Source organism: Sebastes fasciatus, chromosome 1, assembly GCF_043250625.1.
Source record: "Sebastes fasciatus isolate fSebFas1 chromosome 1, fSebFas1.pri, whole genome shotgun sequence".
Classification (NCBI taxonomy): domain Eukaryota; kingdom Metazoa; phylum Chordata; class Actinopteri; order Perciformes; family Sebastidae; genus Sebastes; species Sebastes fasciatus.
Genome location: NC_133795.1, coordinates 23,436,162 through 23,454,310, shown reverse-complemented (window position 1 = coordinate 23,454,310; position 18,149 = coordinate 23,436,162). Strand labels below are relative to the sequence as shown.

Genomic DNA, 18,149 nt, shown 5'->3' with positions numbered 1-18,149 from the left:
TGTTATGCCCGCCCCCTACACATTAGCCCCGCCCCCTTTCATATCTCATGAACCGTTTGTAGTAGAGTCTTGTGGGAAGTGTCATATCACTCAGCAGAGAGTGGGTTAACCCTAACTCAACTGTACATAGTTCGATCTGCCCCAAATTTCTCAGGTATGATAAGGGTCCAGTCCTGATTATATGTAAATGCAAAAATATAGTCATAGCCACGCCCCCCTTTCATAACTCATGAACCGTTTGTCGTACAGGCTTGTGGGAGGTGTTATATCACTCAGCAGAGAGTTCCTGTTTTATTGGTTAAGGGTAGCCCCGCCCCCTACACATTAGCCCCGCCCCCTTTCATAACTCATGAACCGTTTGTCGTAGAGTCTTGCGGGAGGTGTCATATCACTCAGCAGAGAGTGCCTGTTTCATTGGTAAATGTTATGCCCGCCCCCTACACATTAGCCCCGCCCCCTTTCATAACTCATGATCCGTTTGTAGTAGAGTCTTGTGGGAAGTGTCATATCACTCGGCAGAGAGTTCCTGTTTCATTGGTAAATGTTATGCCCGCCCCCTACACATTAGCCCCGCCCCCTTTCATATCTCATGAACCGTTTGTAGTAGAGTCTTGTGGGATGTGTCATATCACTCAGTAGAGAGTGCCTGTTTCATTGGTGAAGGTTATGCCCTTCCCCTACACATTAGCCCCGCCCCCTTTCATAACTCATGATCCGTTTGTCGTAGAGTCTTGTGAGAAGTGTCATATAACTCAGCAGAGAGTTCCTGTTTCATTGGTGAATGTTATGCCCGCCCCCTACACATTAGCCACGCCCCCCTTCATAACTCGTGAACCGCTTGTCGTAGAGCCTTGCGGCAGGCGTCGTGGCGCTCGTCAGAGTTTCGGTTTCGCGGTGCCCGGCCGCGTCGGTCGGCGTCCCGCCAGCAACCCCGACCCGCGAGGAGGGGCGAGGGCCCTTTCATCGCTGCTTGCAGCTTTAATTTGTCTTTTGTTTGTAAACGGATGTAGGTCATGTGTGGACTAAAATTTCAGTCAAATAACAAATATCTCATATGCAGTGAAAGAAACCATCTAATTTTTAATGTTTTGCATAAGTTAAGGCTGAATTACCAACAAAGTAACTTCCCCAGACCCCCAAAGTTGGTGGTGGGCGTTTTTTGTTTTTTTACAGAAATTTTAGTGACACGAAGGACACTTTATATTTACACATTAATATTGCACATTATGGTCTTTTATAAGGCTGATATATCATTGTTTTTTTGACTGCATGTCATTAGATTTGAAATAATGAATTACAGTGAAATTCAGTGTTTTCTGGGATCTGGGAGACACTTGCTTTTAATAAAAAATAAAAACATTTAAATATTGCACATATTGCAATATGTGCAATATATATATACATATATATATATATATATATATATATATATATATACATACATATATATATATATGTATGTATATACATACATATATATACATATATATATATATATATATATATATACATATACATATATATACATATATATATATATATAAATATATATATATATATATACATACATATATATATATATATATATATATTCAATATATACATATATATATATATTCAATATATATATATGGTAATATATATAGTAATATATATAGTTACCATATACAAAGTACTTCCTTTATTATTATACTTTATATTACTTGTAAATACACTATTATTTTTATTTTATTATTTTTTTCTACTTAACTTACTGTTTTTCTTAATGGAGCTTCCCAGCAAAAAGTATTTCACACGATTGTACTTGTATAACCGGTGTGACAATAAACATCTTGAATCTTGAATCAATTCATATACATACATTACAACTGTTAATTGAAGTGAAATCAACAGCAACACAAAGTTCTGCCTCCAAAATGATTCTAAAGTTTGTGAAGGCAGGATTTGCTGTATTTAGACTGCATTAGATTTAGCTAGCTGGACCTGATAAACTGGACACAAACTTTGTGTTGTCCCACAAAGTGAAAAATTCTCCACATTCAAACTTCACAAAATATCATTTCACTTTATTTCACAGCACAAAGTGACAGTGAGGCTTCTCATCCAATCAAAAAAAATCTGAAGTCCACAATGAGACGAGGAGTCAGATCATAACAGTGTGATGTTGATCAAATCATAAACTTTAGTCTCATTAGTTTGACTCCAGATGCTGATATCAGCCTGCAGATTGACAGCTGTAGAGGTATGGAAGACCAAAACTGACCAATACAAAAAAATAAAAAATAATAACAGATCAAGAAATTGCAGCCTGAGGCAACGGTAAAAGAAAATAATGAGGAATAAAGTTTTTTCATATTTATTTTTGTTTTTATTTTATTGTTATTTCCTTATCAATTTGACTATTTTGTTTGTATTTTTATAGATTTTTTTTTAATAAACGGTTTGGTCCTCTGAAGCTGTGATTGGCTGTTGCCATTTGTCCAGAAGTTCATTTGCAGAATTGTTTCCATGGCAACTGACAAGAAAACCAAACCAGATGGACCAACAGGAAGTCCTGAACACAAAATATCTCCGTATTTACTAAAATAAAAAATAAATCTGATACTCTGATGATCTTTCACTCAACGTCTGTGTCTTCGGTGGACATTTGGTGTCCGTCCTGCTAACTGTTGAAATCAGTCTGGGGCACAAAACGGCACCAAGAGGAGAAAAAATAATCTGTCAGCTCCTGATTCTCAAGTCCAGACCAGTGAACTAACACACAGAGACTTCACCTCCCATAATCCTCAGCTCTTCTGGGAGGACTTCAGCTTCCTCCGGGCATCCTTGTGTTTCTTGCGGTACTCCTGTGGAAACAGACAGGACAGTAGAAATATCTTTATTATATCGCCCCCATTTCAGATTGTAGGTAGTAGTAGTTATTGGGGATGAATGTGACATTGCCCTATTCGTAGGTCATTGAGAAGGAAACATCAGTAATTTCGTCCTCAAGACCAAAACAATTTATTATTTTTTTCTCCAGAATTAGAGGAAGAACTGCTGTAACAATGAACAGTAGTTATAGTAGATAGTGTAATAAAATGACTGTATATATAATTCTCAAGAATTAGATTTAGTTTTGAGTTAAATCAAAATGAAGTGAAATTTTATTCAGAATGAAGATTTTCATCAGGTACAAACAGTGAGGCTGTTTCTGATAATGTTCCAGTGAAAAGTTGAGCCGTGTACCTGTCTGAGCTCGCTCCGCCTTTCCTCCCACTGTTCCCTCTGCTCCTCCAGGTGAGAGGGACGACAGAACAACTTGGGACCCTCTGAAGGACGAAAGACACACAAAAAAAGCCACATCAACCTTAAAGAAACCTTTCAACGAATCCTCTTGTTCTCTGCAACCCGTGTCCGTGTGTTTATTTGTGTAGGATGTATATATTGTATGGATTGTTGTATTTAATGTTGATTACTGCTGACTGCTGTTTGCAAGCCAGACTGCCCAAAATTGCTCCTTATTAAAAGGAATAGCTCAACCCAAAACAATATAAAATTGTATATAGTAGGGCTGGGCAATAAAACGATGTATATCGTCAAAACGATATAAAAGTGTTTATGCTATTTATTTTTCTATATCGTTTCTATTGTGATATAGGCTAGGCCTTTTTCTCTAAATGTTGTCACTTGTTGAAAAAAATATAAAAATTTTGCACTCAAGTTCTTAAAAATGAGAAAATAATCTACTTTTCATTTGTCAAGTATTTAATTCACACAGGAGTATACAAATATAGACTTTACTATGTCGTTATTTCATATTGACTATTTATTTATTGAATAACCAGAAAACATGCTATATTGCGATATCGTTATAGAGATATGAAATGACCTATATCGTGATAGAAGATTTTGGCCATATCGCCCAGCCCTAATATATAGTACTCACCTCCTCCTTAGACTCTCTATGGTCCCAGAAAAAGTTTTCTATCAAATGGCGTTTACGAGAGCAGACTGCCCGAAAAATGAAAGCATATCAGTGTTAACAGACTTCAATGGAAGTGTGGAGCATTATCCAAGTGTCTTCTATCCATTCGTAGGCTCATAGAAATTCAAACAGAACTATTTTTGCTAAACTATTGCTAACATTTTTTTTGTTGGCCTCAGTCGTAGTCTGTTTGCACTGATATGCTTCCATTTTTCTGGCGCTCCACTCTCCTAAACACCATTCGATAGAAAACTTTTGTCTGGGACCATTTAGAGCCTAGGGAGGGGAGTACTATATACAATTTATATTGTAAGCCTTCTAACCTGGTTTCACACTTTAACTAAAAAAAAACAAAAAACATCATGTTAACATTTTGACTTTTCCCTTAAAAGGACCAGTGTGTAGCATTTAGGGGGATCTACTGGCAGAAATGGAATATAATATTAATAAGTATGTTTTCTTTAGTGTATAATCACCTGATAATAAGAATGGTTGTGTTTTCGTTTCCTTAGAATGAGTCATTCATATCTACATAGGGAGCGGGTCCTCTACACGGAGCCCGCAATGTTTCTACAGTAGCCCAGAACAGACAAACCAAATACTGGCTCTAGAGAGGGCAATTAGCATTTTCACATTTTGGCATCGGCCCCCATAGTTCCCCTACACGCTAGGTACATGGGAGAGGTTTTCTTTTGGTTGCAATCTGCAACCTCACCACTAGATGTCACCAGATCCTACACACTGCTCCTTTAACGTTTGTGACTAAATCCCACGGTAACGTAGAGTGCTGAGGTCACTAATGGGGCAATCTTCCTCCTACCTGACAGTCTGCTGTCTTCAGGGAAGAAGAAGAAACGATCGGTCTTTGAAGGAGTCTCCTCTCTGTGAACAGTAACACAAACATAAACACATTCAGATGACATTTGGTTTCAATTGAAATGGATTTTAGAATAACTGTCCTGCTCTGTAGTAATGAAATCACAGGTCTACAGGTAAATGTCAGGGCTTCAGTATACTTCAAACATGCTGCATCCGACATGTTTAGTAACGTTCTGAAATAGACAATCGGGCTCACTTTACGCAGTGATTTTCCAGGTGCATGGAGGTGGGAAGTCGGCGGGGTTTCTTCCATTCTTCACAAAACTACGTTTGTCCCTTTTCAAAGCTTGATGATTCATTACATCTCATCGCTTCACGTTCAACTTATTTATTTATCATATGCACAACAAATTATAATAGCCATTTACATGATTTTCTGAAATTTTATAGACAAAACAATTGATCGATTAATTGAGAGCAGACTAATCGATGATGGTCGATCGGTCGTTAGTTGCAGCTCTAGTAGAAAACGTTGACTTTAGATGTCAGACAACATGTCGTACGATCTACCTCGTTTGAAGCAAACTGAGACTTTAAAAACAGGAATTAATCTTCATTTATCTCACTCTGTGGTTTTAGCGGCAACGCTGCTTTGCTCCTCCTCTTCCTTCTGCTCTTCCTCATCCTCATGAGAGCTGCTGTCATGGAAACGTAGGTCTTGTTGCCATGACACCTTTGGCGCCTGGATGCTCTCTACCTTGTACTCTGCTGGCAGAGAGATTTAAACATTAAGAAATCTTCCCTCAGACAGTCTGAGATAAATAACTGACATATGACCAACCTGTCTCTCCACTTCCTGTTTCCTCGTCGTCTCCAAAGAAAGAGAATTTAAATCCAGACTCTTCCTCTTTCTCTGCGCTGGGATCAGCTGAGAGGAGAGATGACTGCAGGGTCGACTGCTCATCCTTCCCTACTACTTCTTCTTCCTCTTGGTCCCAGTTTGTCTTCTCGTCTTCTACGGCGACGTCATCCTCTTTCTTCTGACCAAACACGGCCTTCAGGTCGCCGGACACGTCATAGTAGATCTCCTTAGAAACCTCTGGAAGCTTCTGAGCCTCCTCCCTCTTCTTCCTCCTGGCCGACTTGCTGCAGAGACAACAGATCACATGAAAGTTTTACTGGAGAGCTGATAACGTGGACATGATGTACATTTTGATTGGATGAGATCTTTACTGTTTTCTCTATGTGAAGACTTGAAATGATGCAAGATTACAGATGCAACTATACATCAGTATATTATGTATAACTGTTCTCTTGATTATTACATTTTGATGAGTGTTCTTCGCTGCTCATGCGTCACATCATTGCTGCATTTGTCACTATTGATCAGTGTCTAATGTACCAGTTTTGTCATCAGGCCTGTAAATACGTGGTGTACCACAAGGCTCAGTCCTCGGTCCCATCCTGTTCTCTCGCATGCAAATTATTATAAAAATTATGTTGTTGGCAATTAATTCTGCACTAGGGCTGTCAAAATTAACGTGTTAATGCAAATTTGTTTTAACGTCACTAATTTCTTTAATGCATTAACGCAACATGCGGTTTTTAGTTTGTATTGGGCTCAATTTTAAAGCAAGAGTGAAGATACTGACATCATATGAAACTAGAAAACCTAAGGAATCCATTGGAAACAAAACGAACAAAAACGTAATATTGCCTTAACTTTTAATGTGGATCGGTCAAGTCTGACCACTATCATATCTGGTTAATAAGGTCAGTATCGGTGCTGATGCAGATTCAACAGAGTGTTGAGATAGTTTCCGTGTCCTTACCTCTCCTTCTTGGTTTCATCTGTTTTGGTCTCAAACGCAGCATGTTCCTCTCTGCTGGGGTCGTAATGCAGCGCCGACACATCTCTGCAAACACACAAATTTGATTTATTTGTATTTATTTCCTATTGAATATCAAATGTTCCAGTGCAGAAGTTGTCCAGACTCTGTGAGTGTGTGTGAGTTGGTGTGGCTGACCTGAAGGTCTTGGCTTTTCCGGCCGTCTTGCTGCTGCTGCTGCAGGTTTGTTGGCTGCCGCCGAGGACGCTCTGCAGGATGGACAGGCTCTTCTTCCTCTCCTCGTCCAGAGCCTCCTCTTCCACAGTCACGCTGCTCTTTTTCTCTGAATCACAAAAAGGAAGAGAAGAGAAGATAAAACTAATCGATGTGAAAGATGGACGAATGGACCAATAAGCTAATGACTGTTTGAATGTAAAGTCTGATTAAACGACTTGCATACATCTGTGGAGTCACACACTGTATCCTCCACCACCTCAGGAGCTGATGTAGCCGTTTGACCTGTTGCACTTTTCTGTATCATCTCAACATTTCACTAACATTATGTCTGTTAGTAATGTTAGCTAAAATACCGATACTATACGTTACTATTTATATATAAATATATAAAGAAAAAAGCAAGACATTGATGGACTAAATTCATCTACAATTTGCATAATAAACATACCAGACGTGTCATTGTCATGGAAACGCATCCTTTCTTCAACACTGTCTTTACCTGCTTTTCTACAGACTACGACCAGAGCACACCCCCACCCACACCCACAGCCTCACCCACAGCCTCACCCACAGCCTCACCCACAGCCTCACCCACAGCCCCACCCTCACCCACAGCCTCACCCACACCCCCACCCACAGCCTCACCTGAATCCTCCTCTTTGTCCTCGTCCTCCTCCAGGAAGCGAGAGTCCATCCGGAAGCGCTCGTCTCTCCCAAAGCGAGACTGAAGCTCCATCAGCTGGAAAAACACACAAACAAACTATTATAGATTTGCATTTAAAAGACATTTATAAATATATATATATATATATATATATATATGTTAAATATATAGAAAACAGCTATGTAAGCATATTGAGCAGCACTGTGTGAGCTCCTTTTCTCACCTTGTGTCCTGCTCGACCTTCGAACTCAGGCCTGATGTCAAACCTGCTGCCATCCTCCTCTTCATCAGCATCCTCCTCATCCTCACTGCCGCCGAAGAGCTTAGGGCCCGAATGCTTCAGACGCACCTGACCCAAACACACACATACACATGATTTAAAGTTAGCTGTCACGTCAATTCATGATATATTTTGGGTCAATAACAATAAATAAATAAATTAATAAATAAGGCATATTTACATATATTCACAGGTAGATTCGAAACTAAATACCATCAACAGCTCTTCACTCACCTTTTCTTTTGTTGAGTCGTTCGGATTGGCTGCTGCCTCGTCCTCCGATTGGCTGTCCTGGAACAGCGTCTTCTTTGACGCCGTGACCTCTGAGGTCGCCTGCTGCTGATCTGCATCATCGCCACCATCTTCATCATCATCATCAGAGCCGAAGACGATGTGTTTCCCTGCTCCTGCTGTTGGAGCATCCTAATGGAGATTAACATTGTGTGTTAAACATGGCTCAAAATGAATGCTTATGTTGCTCCGTATCTGCTGGATATGTCAATACACAACTGATCACTAATAAGCATATCAACCATACCATATCAACATAAAAGGTGAAAATATGTCAATGTTTGTTTCCTAAGTGGGCTAAAAAATCAGTTATTGCAGGTTTAAGACATGTAAGCAGTGTACCACCAAAGAGTTAAAAGAAGTCTAAGCCACAGAGATCTGAATCAGGATTATAATGTATAGTATCAATGCAAACTTAATAACTTAATAAATGTTTCCTAAACTGTATTATCTGTTTTCAAGGTCAAGACTCCTGAGCTTAATTAATTAGTTTATATAATATCTTTTTAAATTTGTCCATTTATAACATAATTAAACAATGTAAAGTGTAATAGGTTTACGTGGGCACAGTCCAGACCCACAGCCTCAACCCAAAACTAAAACTAAACATAATTCTAACCTGAACATCTTAAAGCTGCAGTCAGTACCTTTGAGCAAATATGATAAATGGTTATTTTAATAAAACTGTCACTATATCCTGACAGTAGTGCATGAGACAGATAATCTGTGAAAATATGCCTCTGCCTCCTCCTAGTGCTCCTAATGGCATTTGCAAGATTTCAGCGTGCCCGAAGAAAAACAACCAATCAGAGCCGAGCAGTCTCTGATGCAGCTGTCAATCATTTGCAAACTCCAATCAAACGGTCAAACTAGGCAGAACTGATCAAACATTGAGGAGAGAAATAGGCATTACAGTAACAGAAAATTGATTCATATTTGTTCAGCGCTGCCTAGTTTGACCATTTAACTAGTGAAATCCAAATGCTCAGCTCTGATTGGTTATTTTCCTTCGGGTGCGCTGAAAGCTTGCAAATGCCATTAGGAACACTAGGAGGAGGCAGAGGAACAGGATTTTTTTTCACAGATTATCTCGCTCATGCACTACTGTCAGGATATAATGAGTTTTATAAAAATAACTTTTGATCATATTTGCTCAAAGTTACTACTGCAGCTTTAAGGCCAGATCTGAACCCTCAAACAGCCCTTTAAAGAGGAGAGAGGACTGAACTAAATGTCCTCTCTCTGACGTTCCAAACACTCAGAGGTTTAATCTGTAACCCACCAGGTTGGCCAGAGCTCCCTGGATGAGCTTCTTGTGTTCTTCAGTCTCTTTCTGTCTCTTCTGGACGGCAGCCAGCCTCCTCATGTTGGCCTTCCTCTGCCTCGCCTCTTCCTCCTTAGCTCCTAACGGCACCCGGGGAGGAGCCTGCTTTTCCTCTTCCTCCTCTTCCTCCTCCTCCTCCTCCTGATCCTCGCTGGAGGAGGACTCACTGTGAGGAGCAGGGGGAGGTGCTGCTTCCACAGCATCTTCAGCCGAAATGATCTCGTCCTCGTCCTCCTCAGCGGAAGAGCTCGAGGACAAAGGTGAAGCTGCTTCTGCAGCTTTAGCTGTAAGAACAGTCTGGTTGGCCTTCATCCTCTCTTCCTTCTTCTCCTCCTCATCATCACTGCTCGAGGAGGAACCTGCCTTAGCTTTCTCAGCCATGTTCTTCACCACCTCCACCTCCTCTTCCCCCTCTTCTTCTTCCTCCTCCTCACTGCTCTCTGAAGACTCCTCTGTTTCTGTGTGCTTCTGTCTGCTGATTTTGCTCTCTGTTGCTCTGTGGTTCAGCTGAGGAGCTTCAGAGTCCAGCTTCTGTTTTTTAACCTGACCTCCTCTTCCTCCCTCCTTCTCCTCATCTGATTCTGATCCCTTGCTCAGCGCCCTCATCCCCTTGAAGGCGGGCAGCGGCATTGACACAGCGGCTTTTCTTTTCTTTTTCTTCTTTTTCTGCTCGTCCTCGCTGCTGTCATCCGCCATGAGGGCAGCAAGGATCTCTTCCGGCGTGGTGCCCTTCTTGGGAGCAGGTCGTTCAGCGGGACCGGGCGTTAGGTTACTTTCTTGGATGCTGTCAGCTGTAGCTTCTTCAGCTAGCTTCTGTAGGTCAGCCAGGGAGATCTCCAGACGGGTGACGTTAGAAAACATGGCTTCATAATCAGAATCTGAACTGGAATCAGCTGATTCTAACTCCTCCTCATCTTCATCATCATCATCATCATCATCATCCTCCTCATCACTATCTGATTCTGAGGAAGGAGGTTTTACAACAGGGAGAGCTTTCATCTTCTTACTTTGGTTCTGAGAACTTTGTTTCCCAGAATTTCCTCTCTGCTGTTTCTTTGAGGCGACGTGTTCTTCATCATCTGATGAACCGTCCTCTTCCTCTCCAGCTTTACTTTTCTTCTTCGTCTTTCTCTTCCTCTCCGTGTCGTTTCCTGAAACGTGTTCTGCAGTGGGCAGAGTCAGTCTCTCCTGCGGTGGAGGAGGAGGAGGAGGAGGAGGTTTCCTGGAGGCGAAGAGTTCATCTGTGTCTGCAGAGTCGTAGTCATTCTCTTCATCATCATCTGGACCTCCTGGAATCCCAAAGAAAAGATCGTTCTTAAACAGTTCGTCACATTTTTACAACATATTAAAAAGAGTGTTTTCCTGGTCATTGGATACATCCTGAGCTTCAGACACTAAACTCACAAACCTTCCTTGAACTACGAGTTGGTCCTTATTTATTATCTTAAGTAACTACTATTACATTTCCTTTAATTCCCCTTATTCCATTATCTTATTTTAATCAATATATTTTCTTATTTTCATTCTTTTACACAGAATTTCTATTGGTTATCATTGCAGCTGGATCCATAAATCGACTTAGATGATATATCAGCCAATATTTCAATAGTTTATCACAGATATACTGGTCTGGTGTCGTTGTAGATGTCAGCAGTGTCTCCATCACATAGTGTGAGCACGGATACGTTTATATTCACACTTTATAATGTCCAGCCCTATATATATTTGGTCACTATTTATTAATAACCAGATATAAGATATCTTTATCAAACATTTTTTTTTTAAATTTGCCAATATACAGTATTTATTTTAATCACATTTTTAAGAAGCTCATCTACAGGAGAAACGTGATGAGAATAAATTCTAATTCTCATAAAAAAAAGGAATTAGTGTTTAAAACATGTTACCTTTCTGCTGCTGACGAGCACGCCCGGACTTCACCAAGTAGTCGAGTCCGACTACTTCCAGCTTATACTCTTCCTCCTCTTCCTGCAGCAGTGCAGCATGGGAGGTGTTCTGGGCCGTCACCATTCTGCGGATTTCCTCGTCTGAGTCAATGTCACTGCCGGTCTGTCGTGGCCCCCTCCTCTGAGCCGGTCTTTGGTTGGTTGGTTGTTCATTTCCGTTGGTGAACTGACGAGTGTCGGTGCGATCGACGGAGGCAACAGTCGGCTTAAATCTAAGAGGACAACAACGAGGAGGAGACAGATGATATAACACATTGTGTAGATCCCAGAATTAAAGGATCAAGTTACTGTAAAAATGAAATCTCAAGTCCTTAAGTTTGATTTTTGAAACTTAAAGAAATCATCATTGTTTCTTCAAAATATAAATACAAACGCAGTAATCGTGAATTAAGTAAACTAATTGCTGTAAAAGTCACCATTCTAGACTAGAGTCCACACCTCTGGGAATCAGGCTGTGACAATGGACACAAACCCTATGAGGCTGATCAATCAAAAACCAAAGAAAAGGTTTTCATTCAAAAAAATCCATCAGTTTCTATATTAAATGTAACATTTTCGATAATGAGAATCATAGAAACCACTTCAAACTTCAATTAATGTAAACAGTGTGAGCATTTGGGAATTCAACAAACCATCAGAAAATGACAACTGACCTTTCGGCAATCTACAACCAGCTATACAGTATATATATATATATATATTTTGGGAATTGAGTAAGAACTATTAAGAATTCCAAAAACCATTAGGGAAGATTTGGGAATCCCAGAAACTAGTAGAAATCTTTGAGAATCCTGGGAAGGACTTGGACATTTGTAAAACCTGAAACCAGCCAGGATTACGGAGAAGCCAGCAGAAATTAGAGAAACCTTTAGGAACATTTGGGAATTCAATAAACAAGTCGATCCCCTTGAGAATCCTGGAAAAAATATGGAATGCTAGAAAGTAGCTGGGACTTCTGAGAAGCTCAGAAACCAGTAGATGGATTTGGGAACTTCGGAAACCAGCAGGATGCTTAAAAAAAAAATCCAGGAAACCAGTTAAAACCTTTGGGAATGCTGGAGTACTAATTTCTGTGAATCCCAGGAAACCAGCAGGAATTCTGGATATCACTTGGAAAAATATGGGAATTACAGAAACCAGTAGAAACATTTTGTGAATCCCAGGAATGAGTGAATCCTTTAGGTCAGACTGTTAGGAGCAGAAAACATGACATCGTTACCTGCTTCGACCCTCTGCATTCTGGGAGTTGACCACGTCTGTCTTACTCTTCTTGCGTCTCGGTGGCTCGTACGGAGGAAACTCTCCCCGCCTCTTCTTGCTGATGTCATCATCCCCTCCCTGAACCTCCCAGGTGAGCTGGGTGACCGGTGTGTGCTGGTCTTCGGCGTTGCGGTCCAGCTTGCGGATGTTGTGGCTGTATTTGGACGGGTCGTACTTCAGGGTGCGAGCTCTGCTGCCTTTCTGACTCTGGAGCTGCAGGACGGGGAGGACTCGTCCAAATTTACTGACCACCCAGTCCTGAAACCAGAGCACCCATAAAGACAGTCAACACCTCCATCCTCACGTAGGATGCTGTGCATCCCATAAAGACGATTACTGTTAATTCTCCAATAGTGGCCAGGGCCTGTAGAAACGGTGTCTTCATTACATTACATCTATTTTTACAATGTAAAAAATGGTTGTTTGTGTTATGTGTTCATGTTAAAAAAAAGAGTCTATATTATATTAAAAAAAAATGTAACTTCCAGATACTGATATGAAGTGTACTGGTATTAAGTATTTCTTTGGCTCTATAGTATCTAATGTCAACACAGAAACAGGAAGCAGTAGCTGACTCGACCTCGTGTCCTGGTATTTCAGTCCCCGGCACCGCAGCCTTCATGGTGAAGTTGTCCACGCCAGCTTTGCTCAGGGAGTCCAGCATCTTCTGTCTCTTGTCCTCAGCTGCAGGTTTCTGGAGGAGCTGCTCCGCTGCATCTTGCCGCTCCTCAGCCAGTCTTAAGACACAAAGACCACAAACGCACCACCCACTGGTATCAGGAAGAATCTAGCATCATAGATTAGCAGTGTGTGGTTCAGGGAGGTAGAATATGTTGACTTAATATACTCTCTGCTGCTGTAAGGAGCCACTTTTCCCTCAAGAATCACTGGAATCTGTTTGAATGTTTAGAGTCCGGGACACCTTCATCCTACAGACCCATTCTGGAGACAAAAGCCTTTTCCTTTTGCCAATTAAGTTTTATAACAGTTTCGGTTTATTTGCCATTGACCATGGCAAATTAATTCATCATACAGAATCACACATCTGCTGTTTAAGGTTTGCTGTTGATCAGAAACTTAAATTCTTAAATTTTCAAATCAAACAGTGGGTGGGTTCCTCCTTAATGTGTTTGATTTTTCTGACATACCAGCTCCTCCGTTTTTTACACCAGTGTGCAAAATCACAGAAAAATTAATCAGCAATCATTTGAGTTGTTTGCCAAGCAAAAATATCAACTGTTCTCTGGTCTCATCTTCTCCATTGTGAGGATTTACTGCTTTTTTACTGCGTTATATCATTGTAAACTGAATATCTTTGGGTTTTGGACGAGTGGTCGGATAAAATAAGACATTTGAAGACATCACCATGCACTCTACAGACAAAACGATTTATCAGTTAATCACAAATTAGTCGATATTGAGAGTAATTGTTATTTGCAGCTCTACTTAAAATCAAATTGTGCCCCATAGTAATTTTTTGTGTAAATATTAGACTGTACCTGTGCAGGAAACTCTCCTTGGCTGTTTCAATCTGCAGAGTTCCTCCTTTCCATTTGGATTTGTTCAGCACCGTCAAACCTGCAGAGGAAACACACTGATCTCAGACTGATGATACAACACAAGCTGTGATGGCAGTTATGATAAAGGACACTAACCAAAACAAATCATCCTTCCATCCATCCATCCATCACTTTTCCAGAACTAGAATTAATGCGCAGGGATTTTCCTGATTATGTTTTGTTTCAAGATACTGAAACATGATCTATCATGCTCTAAGTGTGTTATCTCCCCACACTGACAGTATGTTCTCCTGTTTTAAGTAAAAAGAGACTTGAAGGCTGAATGACAATAAATGACATGTTCAGATGGACGGCTCACTTCACTTACATTTCTTCAGGTCGGCGTCTGAAATGTTGATGTTAATGTAGCTGAAGGTTTTGTAAGGGACACCTGCAACAGGAGTCAGAACTCATAAATATGATTTAGACCTGATGGAACCACAACAAACAATACAAGAAAAGAAGCCTCAAAACATTTATAGGATGACAATGGTGATTTTGATTATCCCATTAACTACAAAACATAGAAGTATCAGCTATGAGAGCTTCCTTACAACAAAGGGATTTTATTGAACAGACTCACATAATAATGACTATGTTGACCTCGGTAGACTATGTATCTTAAGCATGTTCAAGATACTAAAATGTGTAAAGCATGAAAATAAACAGTATTCAATAGAGTTTATACGTTAAACACAATATTGAGTGTCAGAGTGTGTATTAGACTCTTCACCTTCGTCGTCCTTCCTAGTCCGGACCTCCACGTCCTCCACATCTCCAAACTTTCCGAATCGATCCTTCAGATCCTTCTGGGTGACCGAGTGGCTCAACCCGCCGATGTACAGCCGCTTCATCGCTCCGTATCTATGACAACACTGTCACTGCACGGATAACAAACACCAGGAGTCAGCCATCTAACCGCCTATCCAGTCATTTGCTCATCAATAGACCATGCATGGGTGCTGCTGACTTTGATGAACTACCGGGTTTCAGTGTGATTTGCACCTGAGCAGCAGTTTGATTAATCAATGAGTAGTTGATCAACCAGAAATTTACTCCAGACAGTTTTAATAACGGATTAATTGGCATTTCTAACTTTGGCATTTCAGTTTTCTTTAGGTTCTTCACTCTGGGGATTTGCAGCTTCTTTGTTTCATAACAGTGAAAACTGAATAGTTTACATTACTTGGTCAACATTTTGCACATCCCATCCTCTTCATTGTAATCATCAGCTCTTTACATTTTAAATGATTGTTTTTATTATTATTTTTATGATTCTTGACTTTTGCAGTACTTGTTTTTCATTTTTCTTTTCTCTTACTATGTCTATTGTGACAGTTATGCACCAAAACAACAAGGCTAATTCCTTTTATGTGAAAATCTACTTGACAATAAACCTGTTTCTGATTCTGATTTTAGGATTTGGGACAAAAAAGTCCAACAAAGGTCCAGGAGTCATTCATATATATATATATATATATATATATATATATATATATATATATATATATATATATATATCGCAGTGCTCTGAGATTCATAATCATCACTAAGATTTATACAGGAGTGTAGGTTGGCTCTATGTTAGCTAGAAGGCATCTGCAATCTTTAGAATTATAAAAACCCTTGTAAGTGATTATTAAACTACAAACTACATCCTCCTAAATGACCATAAAGTTGAATGAACACCTCTCTAAAACAGTTTCAACAAAAACTGAACATTATAACCTTCATGGAGGTAGGATTTATTGCAGAGCTGTTGTTAGACTGCATTAGTTGTAACTATGTAACTTGTAAGTGACAATAATTAAATGAGAAAATTCAATGTGATAAGATTCACATGATCACAGGTGCTGAGACAACAAAATACAGTTTAGCCTCTATCCAGAAGTGTGAAAAGCAGTAATGTACAGAGTAATGTAGTCTACATATGTCCAGTGGTAATATAAATAATAAATATAATGAGAGAGTAAGTGGTAGATATGAATATGATGGATATATATACAGGATGAGCAGTATGAACATATGCAGCAGTTATAGTATGCAGTGCAGGTATAAGTATACAATAAAAAGTATATATAGTGCAAGTATATAAGTACAAGTAATGCTAATAGTAAGACAATAATAGTATACAGAATAAACAGCTGGAGGTATGATACAGTGCATAAAATATACACCCCACATGTACAGAATAGACAGTAGTATACTATGACTACTCTATAGGTCAGTATATACAGTATAACTTAGAGAAAGTCCTAGTGTAACATCTTCACTGAACCTATGGAGGAACTAACACACACAGTCTAAATAAATTCACCTTACTACCTCGAAATAAAGTCATTATAGCTGAGCTGACAGTTATCACGATAGAATTAACGGTTTAACTTATATCGACAGAAAGAAACCAACCAATGTGTTTACCTCACATGTATCCAGCTGGTGTTACTGTTAACTCTGTCCGGGGCTGCAATGCAGTCCTGCTGCCTATCCCTTCCGTGCTTGTTTCCTGCACAAGCGAAACGTTCCGCTGTGTGAGATTCAACACAACAGCTATAAAAAACACAGAAAGGGATGCCGGCTGGTACGTATATATTTATGAAAATGTTTTACTATCACGGTTAATCAATGAATAAATAATTATTTTGTTTCTTGATCAGTTCAAAACCTTTGTAATCATTCTGCATTACCAACAGCTGTTGGTACAACAGACCTTACATATTTCACTCTAGAGGGGTCTCTCACAATTTTCAGTTTTAACAGTTTTTTTTAAAGTGCTTATTAGCAATAATAAAGCAGTAATATGTACTTTTAAAATATATATATATAAACATACGCGGTATTTGTATCAAAAGAAAGGCACACTGTTAGATCCTTCATCACAGAAATAGTTTCTCCCCCCGCCCCTCCGACACGTGAAAAGTGGTAGAGTCCATCTAGGCGGGATGATCCAAACTGTCCAGACAGAGTGAAGAGAGGAAGAGAGCGTTACCACAGCAACGTTACTGTAAAGCTACTTTAATTTAATAATTAGACATTATAACGGAGACGAACACGGTAAGTTAGCTTTAGACAGGACGGCTGTGTATCTTCTGTGCACTGAAGTCATTGTTATTTTAGCTGGCTAGACTTTACTAACGTTACTGCAGTGAATATAAAGCTAACTAGTTAACATAGCTAGTTAATGTAAAGTTATGACAGCCTGTTTATTTTATAATAGACTCCTTGAAGGGAGGAGAAATGCATTCATATTCAACGTTAAACACACTGAAAAAACTGCCTCTATTTTTAAGTTTTTATATATACTATTTTGTATATATTTCTTTATTTATTATTTTTATGTATACTATTTTTTATATACTATTTTTTAAGGTTATATATACTATTTTTATATATACTATTTTTTATGTATACTATTTTTTCTATACTGTTTTTTAAGGTTATATATACTATTTTTATATATACTATTTTTTATATATTATTTTTATAAATACTATTTTTTATATATAATATTTTTATATATACTGTTTTTGTATATATTATTTTTATATATACTATTTTTTTTTAATTCCTACTATTTTTATATATTTTTATATATACTATTTTTAAGTTTATATTATTATTTTTAAGTTTATATATACCATTTTTATATATACAATTTTTTTATATATTATTTTATAATATACTATTTTTTATCTATTTATTTGTATACTTGTAACCTGAGTATTTTTTTATTTATTTATTAGTTTATTTGATAGGGACAGACAATACACAGGCATTGTTACACTTAATTAAAGTGCAACCGATGCAACGTATATAGGACTTCTAGCCATATCTAATTTGCAGACCTCGTCCCTGGTTAGGCTTTTAAAAAAAAGAAAATAAATAAAAAAATACAGAATAGCACATCATACATGAAATCACATAATACAACATCGTACATTACAATCAATTT

The 18,149-nt window shown here is 38.9% G+C and overlaps 2 protein-coding genes across 6 annotated transcripts in view; one reads left to right on the top strand and one right to left on the bottom strand.

The window, feature by feature from the left end:
- Nucleotides 1–2,040: 2,040 nt before the first annotated feature.
- Nucleotides 2,041–17,150, bottom strand: nol8 (nucleolar protein 8). 4 transcript variants are annotated; one of them, XM_074638562.1, is made up of 19 exons: nucleotides 17,031–17,150; nucleotides 16,619–16,724; nucleotides 14,931–15,078; nucleotides 14,526–14,588; nucleotides 14,138–14,216; nucleotides 13,219–13,375; nucleotides 12,598–12,896; nucleotides 11,319–11,590; nucleotides 9,370–10,700; nucleotides 8,031–8,219; nucleotides 7,740–7,865; nucleotides 7,498–7,591; nucleotides 6,814–6,958; nucleotides 6,619–6,702; nucleotides 5,628–5,932; nucleotides 5,413–5,554; nucleotides 4,788–4,849; nucleotides 3,229–3,311; nucleotides 2,041–2,846 (listed from the first exon to the last, which is right to left on the bottom strand). In XM_074638562.1, the coding sequence occupies exons 3-19, from the start codon at nucleotides 15,049–15,051 to the stop codon at nucleotides 2,787–2,789; spliced, it is 3,612 nt and encodes a 1,203-aa protein (XP_074494663.1). In that variant the 5' UTR covers nucleotides 15,052–15,078; nucleotides 16,619–16,724; nucleotides 17,031–17,150; the 3' UTR covers nucleotides 2,041–2,786. The 4 variants fall into 4 exon arrangements, with proteins under 4 accessions (XP_074494663.1, XP_074494672.1, XP_074494654.1 ...); XM_074638571.1 differs by having other exon boundaries at nucleotides 16,619–16,703; nucleotides 17,031–17,085; XM_074638553.1 differs by lacking the exon at nucleotides 17,031–17,150 and having other exon boundaries at nucleotides 16,619–16,769.
- cenpp (centromere protein P) overlaps nucleotides 16,651–18,149 on the top strand; it is a 105,623-nt gene continuing 104,124 nt past the window's right edge. Inside the window, exon 1 of one of the 2 annotated variants that reach the window (XM_074638645.1) lies at nucleotides 16,651–16,778. The gene's annotated coding sequence lies outside the window, so the exon portion shown is untranslated. Of the gene's footprint in view, nucleotides 16,779–17,102; nucleotides 17,252–18,149 lie in introns of those variants that run through there. The other variant, XM_074638637.1, reaches the window with a different exon arrangement.

Excerpts from the sequence above, each read along its gene's own strand:
- nol8 (XM_074638562.1), bottom strand. The coding sequence starts at position 15,051 with ATGAAGCGGCTGTACATCGGCGGGTTGAGCCACTCGGTCACCCAGAAG. Across the intron at positions 5,933-6,618 it reads GATGAAACCAAGAAGGAGAG|CAAGTCGGCCAGGAGGAAGA; the intron begins GTAAGGACACGG and ends TTGTCTCTGCAG. Across the intron at positions 2,847-3,228 it reads GGCGGAGCGAGCTCAGACAG|GAGTACCGCAAGAAACACAA; the intron begins GTACACGGCTCA and ends CTGTTTCCACAG.